The following is a 12,058-nucleotide window of genomic DNA, read 5'->3' as shown; positions in this document are numbered from 1 at the left end:
TTTGTAGTTTTAACTTTTTAGTTTTCATTTTAACCTTGTATAATTACTTGTATATTTTTTAATAAGATTTTATAGTTTTTTTTACTTGTAATGGTACCTAGAGTCACTTGTAGAGTGAGATGGATGACATATATACATTTGAAAAAGAAATGAATAAATAAGCATTGCTTATTTATTGGATTTGTTTTCTGGATCCTTCATCATCCCAATCACCTATCTCTGCATATATTTCCTTTTGTCAACATTATTCATAAAATATGATGTCTAAGACTTAACACAGTACTCCAAATGCAGCCTAATGCAGAATAACAGCTGTTTCTTCCAGTGTAAGAGACTTTGCTTTTGTTAACATAGCTTAAGATGCCATATTGTGTATGGATGTGTGTGTTCATAACAGCTATATCATAGTTTTGGCTTACATTCAGCTTATGGTTCAGCAAGATACCAAACTCCTTCTCTATGTACTACTCCCAAGCCTCTTATCTTTCTAAACGGCTAAAAATGTGAAATTCATATTTCAGTAGTAAAGTCCAGAATTTACTTCATATTAAGTGTGCAGGTTTTAGCTGCTGAAGAACAAGATATGACATTCACTTTTCCTTTTTTTTTACCTATCCTGGATGGTGGTCCAAGTAGTGCCAAATCTAAATTAAGATACAATCAAGAAATATGCATCTGACTTTCTCTGCTGATTTTCTACATGGTATAGATCCTTCCACAATGCAGCCTTCAGTTGCTTGTCTGCTGTGCATAAACTGGCTGGAAATGAAGCTTGCTTAAGGAATCCCTTTCCAAATTTCAACTCCTTCCCCCATGATGTCAGATTAGTGTCCATCAATTCTTTTGTGATGGCATCATTGTCCTATTGTTTCTTGGTGCTTGTTAGAATCTGCTTCACATTACTGTAGGTATTGTCAGTATGCAAGTGCAGACCTGCCACCTAGTAGCTGAGAAAGTACAGTATTGACAATGATACCAATGTGGGAACCAGACCCTACAACAATCTCAGATGTCTAGTCTTCCTCCACATCTATACCAACAGCACGATCGTGGGTCCCAACAACCTATGTACAAGAAGTATATGACTAGAGGTGCTTTTAAATGGAACAAATTTTGAGCAAAAGAATTAAACTTTAAGTCAAGCTCAGCTGGCTCTTCCTGTTTATATAATGCCCTAACATGATCCTCCCACACTGATGCTGATACAGTATAAAGGAGGAAAAATAAGGGCAGGTAGTTGGAAAGGAGTCCAGCAGGGCACCAAAAGCAAGCTGAATTCTTGAATTGATGCCATGATTTTCTAAGGACCTGCTTCTTTTTGAATAGAAGTAAATGCTTATAACTTTTTAGAGTTAATAAAACTTGAACAGTACCTCAGAGAGGAATATCTTTATATATATATTTTTAAATGATCAATTCTTTCTTAGCATTCTGGACTCATGATCAAACAAAGGTTGGGTGAAAGGGAGCTAGCTCCAGGTATTTGCACTTACTTGGTTAGGACAATGCTGGCTGGAAAAGCTGAGTCATTTTGTTGTAATAATACAGACACTGTGTTCATCTGAAGCATGATCTCTGCCCCAAGCCATGGCATCACCAACCTATAGATGACATAATTCTTTCGCAGGATGCTTTATAAAGTGTATTTAACTTGAAAACTTGAAAATGATTTTTTCATTTTCAAATAACTTGAAAATGATTTTTTTTTTTTACAAAAATGGAATCCTATCCCCTCTTGGACCTCCATCAGGGGATCTACTTGCATCTGTCTCGGTGCTTGGTAGGCTCCCTTCCCCACCTCCCTTTCTATATTATAAATACTTGAACAGGAAGCTGATTCTTGTAAGTTAAATGCCAGCTTCATCTTTTGCTTTTGACTGCTTCTGGAACCCCTAAGCATTCTTAGATGGGGGAGAGAAAATTGAGTGACTACACCAGCCAGTGCTTTGTTAGGAAATGTGCCCACCAGCTCAGAGAAAAGTAAACTGGGATGGCAGAGATCAGTGGAATTTAGAAGGAATCAATCTCCCTATGTTCTGGTAAATGAATATATTCATGCTGGCTATGTCTATCATGGTGGTCACTTTATGTGCAAATCCACAGCATGATTTTCAAATGTAATTCAAAACTTTGAGTTCTGCTTTAAACACATTTTAAGACAACCAATATGGGCAACTCTTGGAACAAAAGACATTAATTTATTCTCAGGAAGAGTCCTAGAAACGTGTTCTAACAAAATATGCTCCTGAGATTATTCCTGACACCACTACCCAGAAGCCCCCATATAGCTATTCCAGCTTTTTTAAAATGGATTTTTCTATAGGAAGTAAAACAGCAAACACAGCAGTAGAGAGACAACAGGATTTCCAATGAACACACTACAAAACTATAGGTGTGGCAGGGCAATTGCTCTTTGGCTTATTCCATTAATTACTGGACTCAGTATTTTATATTTCAATAAATATGGAGTAGTGACGCTTCATTGATCCCACAAACAGAACCTGAAAATCTCATTGGGAATGATCCTTATTCAGCTTCCACAATTAAAAAAAAGCCAGACACTTTTCCATCTCAAGGTAAACACTTTATTGAATAACCAAAATATTTCGGATTAGGTACAAAAGTAGTTGGGAGCTGGCCCGTCAAATTCAGCTTCTGAAGAACATGATTGGTAAGGCTCTGCTCCCTGAACCAAGCTTCATGTTTTGCTTTGGGATCCTGCCAATTTGTACAATATGGATTTTTCATGCTTTCTCATACACTCTAGTGGAGATAATATTGTTCATAACACACTCCTAGACAGAAAAAAGTACAAGAATATCATCATTGTATCATATCATCAATAGTTATTTCCAGTAAGTGGATCAAGTGTTCCATTATCAAATGAGGTACAACACTATCAAGGACGTCAACAGTGCCTGGATTGATACAACACGCTAAGCCAGTATGTTCTTTATTCAATTTTGGCTTAAGAGTATTGCATGACCCCAGGCAACTGTACTATATTAAAACAATCAAATTCTAGAGAATGAGGCCCAGTTGCTTACCTCTGCTTATGTGAATTCTTGACCACTGAAATATGCAATAGACAAATTCTCTCCAAGGAGGCCAGAAGAACTATTTCCAATATTTGAAATTGACTCACTTTTCTCTCTAGCAAAGCACTAAACATTGTGTTTTTAAATAGTTTTAATTATGGTTTTAGAATGTAAGAGACTGAGAAGGGTAGTGGGGAGTTAATCAGAATATTTAAGCAATAGTTTTTAAGATACTTTTGAGTTTCCAGAGATCAAAGATTATGCAAGAATACCATATCTTCCTGGCAGTGTCTAGATATTTTTGTTGAAAACACATTTGCTTAGGAGAAGAGATAAGGCAGGAGAATGATCACCCTTCCCTTGGTGTTGCCAGTATAAACGATAATTTAATCCAACTGTCTTATTTGCACATTTGCATGCCAACTTCATCCAGAAATCTGAATGAATGCTACATCTCCATGAAATTGTTCCTGCTCATAGGTCATATGTGGCAATTTGGCATTATCTTTTCCAGGTAGAATAATATTTCCAGTTAGCTTTCAGAGAGAACCTGTCTGCAAGAATGCTTTTTCTCTGTTATAACTGAGACAGAATTTTTCAGTTTTTTTTTTTAATTTTTAATTTTTGCCTGCCTTCTGGAAGCATGTAGGCCAGTGTTTCTCAACCTTGACAACTCTAAGATGTGTGGACTTCAACTCCCAGAATTCCCCAGCCAGCATGCTGGCTGGGGAATTCTGGGAGTTGAAATTCATACATCTTGCCAAGGTTGAGAAACACTGATGTAGTTTGGAAAACGTGTAGTTTGGAAAACGTTCTAAATGTCAAAAAGAGTGGTTTCTCTGCATGTTTCCTGTATGATTTCCAACTACTCTCCACTACCCTCCATATCACTTTTCAATCTGATCAACTGCTCTGCTCTTGTAAAAATTATAGGTCAGAAAATTATAAATGTGAGAAACACCATTTAGTCACAGTGAAGGCCATTCATTTCCAGTGAACTCAATACTATGGGGTGTCACTGAGTCATAAAATATAAAACCTGCTTCATTTTGAAATCACCCTACATTGAAAAGGGATGCTTGTTCCAAACAAATTGAGAATCAAAGAATGGTTGTAGTACATTCTCTACTAACGCTCTCAAAATGAGATTTGCTTTAAAAAAACAATGCAAGATATACTATTATACTTTTCAAAATAGCTTAGTACTGACCTTCTGCATTCAATTGCCTATTAACCTAAATGAATTATTGAATCACCACCCAAAATATGGCACATCTTTCTTCTACTGGGTATGAAAAATATTCTTCCCCTTTGAAAAAAATTCACTCAGAAGCTTGCAATTCCTATTTCTGAAATTCATCCCAAATGCTTATAACCAAAAATAAACTTACCACAATCATTTTTCCATCCTCTATTTTTCTTTTTATTATTGTCTCTTTGCCATCCCATTTCTGCACCTGATTGAGTGAGCCATTATCTAGTGTCACAACACTCTGTCAAGAAAAATTATCTGGTCAGTATTTCCACCTAGTGAAGAAAGGCAGGCAAATCTTGGGTTTGAAATATACACTAGTTGTAGCATGAATTTAGGAAAAATACCAGAGTTCTCAAATAATGTTCAATGTGCATCTCAGTAAGACAATCAGTATTCTTCTATAATGAGATTACTAGCATCGTGAAAGCTCTGCAACTTGCTAGAAAATAATAACAGCCAGAAACAATATCCTAAATGTTTCCTGGAACACCTAATATCTATTCATTCAGGTAGACAGCCATGTAGACGGTTTGAAGGGAAGATTCAGAAGCTGTTACATAAGCATTTCTTAAGCTCTAGGAAAGGGAATAGTATCAGGAAGAGGCTGGCTCCTTTGTCTTAATGGAGTACCAGAGGGAAGAAAGTAAAACACAAGCAGATTTTGTTGCTATAACTTATCTCAAAGTATATTCTAGATTTCTGTGAATTAGTTTCCTGATCTGGTCTGCCTTGTAGGGCTGACATGAGAGAAGTCTCTCTCAATCTGATCAGATGTATTTGAGGTATACAGGTTCCCCTCAAACACTTTAAAATATGATCTCAGAGGCATCAAAGTATTTATGAACACTACTGTTGGCACCCATCAAGTTTCATGCTCCACCCAATTTTATATCTAAAGCCATTAATTTAGCAGGCATGCTACTAAACATATCTGTCTCTAATGTTTTTCTTTCAACAATGCTTTTGTCTCCAAATGGACTTAATTAACAAGAACATGTGGCTGCATCCCATTGCTTGATTTGGATGTGCATCCACCTGCACAGAAAAGAGCAAAATAGGAACATCTTGCAGGAGGAGAGAGCTAAAGGCCATTGTTTCCAAACGTGGGCTATTCCCAGAATTCCCAGCCAACATGCTAAGCTGGTATTCTGTCATGTCCCACATGGTCATCATTTTATAAATGAGGAAGTTCCCAAATACAGTGGTACCTCGGGATACGAACTTAATCCGTTCCGTGACTCTGGACGTATCCCGAGTTGGTCGTAACCCGAGGTAAATTTGCCCTGCCGAAGCTGGTTGTAACCCGAAATGTTCGTTAGTAGAGGCGTTCGTATCCCGAGGTACCACTGTACCCTTTTTCCAAGAGGGTTCATAGCATGTTTTTAAGAGTCCAAATGTATTCGTCAACCAAAATAGCTTAAGGCAAAGTAGAGAACTCACCTTTACTTTTCTGTCATCTGCTGTGATCTCATCAAATTCTTCTCCCATTGTGAAGGAAAACTCAGTGTTCTTAAAGTTGCTCTCTGTCCTGATGGTTATAACACTCCCATTGATGCTGATAATTACATTGGGCTTGGCAACCACAGCTAATTTCCTAGTGGCAAAGCCCACACCTACAAATCAAACCAAAAAACCATGAATTTATTACAAATTTCTTGACGTTGAAGATAAAGAAAAGAATTCTAGTTATGAAGGAGACTTGATTCAAGCTGGGTTATGCCAAATAACTATAGAATAAGATAAGAAAAAGTTTAAACACAATGGTTCCTTTCCTACAGTCCTTTCTATCTTGATGGGGTTTCCTCTGATTAGAGCTTCACTGTGCAAAAATACAGCTGGAACTGAGGTAGGCTTTAAAGCATGGTGTGTAAGCTAGGTAGTTGCTCTGGGGACCAAGTTGAACTGGGCAGTAAATTGAGTTCAGTGACTCTAATGTCTGCCATAAGCTAGGCTGAAAATGATGCAGCAACTGTCTAATCTAATCCCTGCCCCCTCCCCCAAGTATATGGTATATTTTGTATGCTAAATACAAAGTAGCTTCCATCAATTAGCTTTAATATGTTTTCATCAATATCCAGACTGATTGTTAGCTAGATCAAATGCAATCAGCAGAAGATGGCTTTCCTTTAAGGCAATGTCACCAATTATTACAATTACTCTAAAACCCATAAACATTATAAATATTTAAGCAAACCAAATTATAAACCAATGAGGAGATACTAAAAGCCCTTCTTATCCAGGGCAGTATTTGCCCCAGGACTGTCACAGATGAAGATAAATTTCCCAAAAAACTATGGGAAGTGAAGGTGTCAGAATCTGGTTGGTCCTATACAGCATCCTGTTTCCCACACTGGCCAACCATGTACTAGTGAGAAGCATTCAAATCAGAAGTCAGGCTGTTAACTCTCTCCCACAACTGGCATTCAGGAGAAGCCTTCTTTCTGATGCTTAAAGTAATATAGAGCCAACTGAATTACAGCAGTTGCCATCACTGTCTTGTGACAACAAATTATATAGTTCACCTTCAAGAAATTCAACTGATGCTTGCTTCAAGCATAGCATGATTGTGAGGTATGACTAGCAATAACGTATTATAGGGCTTTCTCAGTGATGGCACTGTGTAGATGGGGTTCTCAGTTCCAAGGAGTGGGATCAGCTTTTTCTATGTTCTTCCAGAAAGTAACATTTCTTTTTAAGCAAGTACTTTACTTGATTGTTGCTTATTTACTAGTGTTATTTTTGTTTTTATGTCCATCTTCACTGAAATTTCTTTTTAAAAGCTTGGAGGAAGCAAACAATTCCCTGCTATAAATATTATATAAACTAAATTCCTTATTCTACATAATTTGATGTAATCCAGATCTGCATTTCATTTGAAGAAATATACTTTATAACAGCTGATCTCTACAAAGCTTTAATTGGAAGATTATCACCAAGGTTATTTAATAGCAGCAGCCATGGGAGAAGAGGAACTTGGGAAGCTACCTGATAACCTAGGGAGAAAGTGACCTGCTTCTCACATAGCCATGATTCATTTAAGTGTAACCTGCTGACTTAGTGCTACAGAAATCCAGACAATCCTTAGAGGGGAGTAAAGAGATATAGAATACAACCTCTTCACTGCCAATATTATCGATTCCAATTTAACAGCAGTCTCAGAAGTCTTCCATATCACTTACTGCTAGAGGTCCTGTTAGCCAGAACATGAAGTATAAGCCCCTGTAGACAAAACAAATATTCCAGCCTAAAATTATGGGCCTCCTTGAACTTGAGAGGTGCTAGGGAAAGGGTATCTAGCAGATTTAGAGATATCCTTATTCTCATGTTCCTTAACATATCTAATATCTGTATTAATATTGGAAGAAGGAAAGGTTATTTTTATGCATTAGTTTCATCACAGTTAAATAAGGGGCCAGCATCCTACTTAAAAGTTGTGATGGATGAACAATGCATAACTTCAGGCCAATCCTGAAGTATCATTAACCTAAAGCAGGCATGCCTTGATGAGAGAATTGCCTCTAGTTCAAAGCTCACCCTCAACGAATACCATAACCAAACATCACAAAATTTTACTCATATATGGGAAGAGAGAAAAAAAAAAAAAGATTTCATATAAGGCAGCATTAGATCAGAGTTTCCAATGGTTTGGGGTATCTTTCTCAACATTTTTCACAGCTCCAAGGACAAAATATCAGATATCACTTAATATAATACATATAATCAGATATTACTTAAGCCAATAACCATTCAACTAAACAAATAGCAAGAGCCCTTCTTCACACTCCTGTGATATCTAACCTTGATAGAAATGCCACACAAAAGTCTAAATACCCATTACATGCTCTTTTAATAATCAGGTATTTAATAACAAACAATTCCAGGATAACATATTTAACAGACAATTCGTACTACATTTGTTATTAACAAGTTCCACTGAGTTCACACATTCAGAAATTATCTGGAAGCCAGATAAAATGCAAACTAAGTGGATTTTACTTAGCAGACTTATCATGGGAATTGCTCTGGAAGTCTAGCATAACTAACATGATCTAAGCAACAGTTTCTTTCCCCCCACATTACTATTAACAATAAACAAAATAGAGGAGCTATGCTTTCCACAAGGGCTGTTAAGTTTACAAGTAAACAAGTCCACTGATACATACCTAACAAAACATTCTACATAACCACATTCTACAGCAAAAATAAACCTTTTACTAAGTCCCACAAATAATTCTTACCCAGCTCCTTCATGTAGTCATCAAATTTTTCACTTGAAATTAGTTTCCAAGTTCCCAAAAACAGATCACACATTGTGAAGGACTAAGTCTTCTAACACACCCCAAACACCTTCCTAAAAGCCTCAATGTAGCCACCAGTTGTGTTCCTAACCTCACTCATGCCTTTAAAAAGAAGCCTTGACCATCTGATCTTCCACTATTAGCCAATAGCAGCAGAAGCAATCAAGGGCTCTGATTTAACAGGTTGTTCTTTTTTCTTAGTGGGTCATAGTGCTATTAGTCATTAGGACAGAGCACTGTATTACCAGCAGCTAACTACTGTTTTGTTTCAGCAGCAGCAGTGATTTCTGCTACATTTTCATTTTTTAAAGTTATATTGTGTTTGGTATGTCTAATCCATTGCATATAGAGCCTTGACCTCTGCACTGATTAAGCAATGAATTTATTTGCTGCAGCCTTCTAATTAATAGCACAATCCTATTCATGTTTATTCAGCTGTCAATCCAACTGGGATTTATTTCAATGGGATTTATTTCCACATAAGCATGCAGAACTCTTTGCAACTTAAAGCATTCAGAATTCCTTTTAAATTTTATGTATGTAGTGAACAAGTGGCACAAACATACTTCCAATTATTATTTAATGAGACTGTGATGATAATGGGATGCTTTGATTTGCTGTAGGTACTTTAGATTATTAATTTATCTATTATCTACATGTGAATTATAAATTGGCCTAGTCCTGAAAGAACAGAGTTGTTCAGTCAGCTGTTTGATACAACAAAGGGCTTAGTAACAGGGCTTAACATTTTATTCAGAAGTGTGTGGATTTCTGAGAAAAAAAGTGTGGTTGCATCCACTTTAATGAATAGGTTTTTTTTTTTTTGTTTTTTTTTACAACCAGCAGAAATGCACTGTGCTTATGTGAGATTTGAAGCATTTCTTCTGAAACAATCCTAATTCATAACATGTTTTGTTTGGTTTCAGTTTAGCATGTTGTGTGAACAGTTATTGTGGTTTGTTAACCACGGCTTATGTAGTGTGTTGCATGAACTCAATGAATGAAATAATTAGTACAAGCTTTTCCCAAAGCAGTCCAGTCCAGTTATGATGAACTTCCACATTGGTTGGGATGTTGACAGCACCAAGTTAGAGAAAATCATATTAGTACAAAAATCAGACTTTAAGATAACAATTTTAGAGAATATTTTTTTACTCTCTTAAGCACTGTGCTATACTGCAAAAACAATATATAAATATATTGATTCGTAACATAAGGAAACAAATCCTTGCAATGATCTCTTGAACTATTGGAGTTGCATCACTTAACTCTCTTTCATAAAGGATATTCTTGAATGCTGTCTTTGTTAATGTACAGTGTCTTCAATTACTTACAATGGTGCAGGCCAAAAAATTGAAAAAGTAGGCAGCAACTTTAATAATTGGAGTTGATGAACTGCAGTACAATATCTATTGCCAAGTCAGTGGATCAAAACTGTGAACTTGAGCTTCAGCAATGCTGAGTCTTTGCAAACATTTTACAAATAAGTAAAATATGACAGGATTCTTGTGCAAACCCATCCCAATGGCATTTCAGGAAGGGCCTCTACAGCAGTGTAGCTATGAGGCAGGGAAATTAAACTTCCTTATGAATGCATCTGGGCTACTAAGATTGGTAGGTCATCTCATGAGGAAGTTGTTTCAGGACTGCATTCACAAGTCTGAGCCTCTGCATTGTTAAATAAGTATAAATACAGAAGAAGCTGTATGTGCCTATTTGGAAGTGAATTCTACTGAATGAAAAGGGATTTGCAAATGAAAAACTAAGTTCAGAAAATCCCTACAACCCAGCAATGGGTTTTTATTCTGGCTATGTTCACATAACATGTCTACCCATAGTTAACTTAATCAGGGTTTACTCAACACAATTTTCTGGCTTTTCACAACACACTAAAGCATAAGTGAGAACTGTACAGATGGAGTTTGCATAAGTTAGGTTAAAAGACTAGGGTGTTATGTGAATACAACCACTGTGAGGTCAGTGTTTATTGGATTGTGGCCTAATAATTGGATTGTGCTGACTTTTTAAAAAATTAAAGAATTTATTAAGTTTTACAGAAAGAAATATATATATATATAAAAAAACCCACAGGAAAAATACATGAAGAACTACAAAAACAAAGAAAACAGAAGACAAAAAAAAAGGGGGGGGGGACATTACAAAGTACCAAAATCTATGCCACAGAAAAACTCATTGAGTTGTTTTTTGATTAGTGGATAAAACTGCCTTTTCAAAAACAGAGATCACAGTTCTCTCAAATCCAATCCTTAATCAGGAATATTACTGTTTTTCAAATTCCACAATAACTCTTCAAAAATTCAACTTCCAAAGTCAACTTCCAAAGTTTCAGTATGTAATTTAACATAACATTAACATTTTATGCTAAAAAAATTCCCCATAAATCTATCTATCTATATTAAAGTATTACTCCAAAAAGATTTTAGTGATTTCACAGGACCAAATCATGAGTCAATGACCCTTCAAATGTTTTACACCACCAACAGAGAAAATCAGACATAAATCCTTCTAAATACATTCTTTGGGGTGTCCAGTGGAGTCAAAATAAGATGTTTTGATGAACCAGTTTTAATTTTAAATCCACAGAAGCAAATTTAACATTTTAAAGACCTGCAACCATTGATCTGTTCCAATTCTTTAATTCATGAGCCATAAATGTCCTTAATGCTAAATTTAAAAATATTCTTTAGTTTAGTTGATCCCTTTCCTATTGCACCTCCATACAGGCATTCCATGACAGACCCATAAGTTTTAGCTCAATCTCACTAAGCTTTCTTAAGATCTTGTAAATATCTCTGGAAATGACAAATATTTCGCCATACATACCTATGAGGATTTGTGTGGATTTCTGGTAATATGTTTAGGGTCCATATGGAATGCCTTTCTGTCAATTATCATGTTCTCATGCCCATTTTAAAATAACTGTTTCAATGCCTGTATTATTTTGAAGTAGAATTTAATTATACTGGTTTGTGAATTATACATCTCATGTGATTACCGGAAGATGAGTATTAAAACTTCACTTTTGCACACAATGTCACAATAACCTAAATCAAACTGGTCCCTTCTCAGTGTGATGGGGCAGCATTTGGAGAATTCCCAGCCAGGCTGACCGTTAGTGAAAATACAATTTTTGGAATAATATTCACAAAACCATATTTATTTTTAGAAAGGAAATGAACTTAGATCATGCATTTTTCCCCCTTTCTGGCTCCTAGCTTGAACTGTTGCTTGCTTTTTTTTCCCCTACAAGTGAAGTAAGAGTTCATTTTTCAACTGCACTTCAACAGAAAGAACATATCCTATTATTTTTTATTATCAACAACTCTTATTAAATGAAAATTTTCCGACAAGACTCCTGAAAATATTCTAAGGCTACCATATCTAGACTGCCACAATCTGGATGACCACTAAATGGCAGTAAAGAGCTGTAGGTATATGCTAGGAAG

General features: G+C 36.1%; 1 protein-coding gene across 1 annotated transcript; it reads right to left on the bottom strand.

The window, feature by feature from the left end:
• Nucleotides 1-2,562: 2,562 nt before the first annotated feature.
• Nucleotides 2,563-8,688, bottom strand: LOC103051979 (fatty acid-binding protein, adipocyte). The gene is made up of 4 exons (XM_007432526.3): nt 8,532-8,688; nt 5,734-5,906; nt 4,430-4,531; nt 2,563-2,795 (listed from the first exon to the last, which is right to left on the bottom strand). The coding sequence occupies exons 1-4, from the start codon at nt 8,602-8,604 to the stop codon at nt 2,745-2,747; spliced, it is 399 nt and encodes a 132-aa protein (XP_007432588.1). The 5' UTR covers nt 8,605-8,688; the 3' UTR covers nt 2,563-2,744.
• Between the last annotated feature and the right edge of the window lie 3,370 nt (nt 8,689-12,058).

This window comes from Python bivittatus, unplaced genomic scaffold (genome assembly GCF_059951505.1).
Source record: "Python bivittatus isolate LINGU-HERP-01145 unplaced genomic scaffold, Pbiv_v1 ctg000590_np1212, whole genome shotgun sequence".
Lineage (NCBI taxonomy): Eukaryota > Metazoa > Chordata > Lepidosauria > Squamata > Pythonidae > Python > Python bivittatus.
Note: the sequence above shows the minus strand (reverse complement) of the source record. Positions and strands in the feature narration are given on the sequence as shown.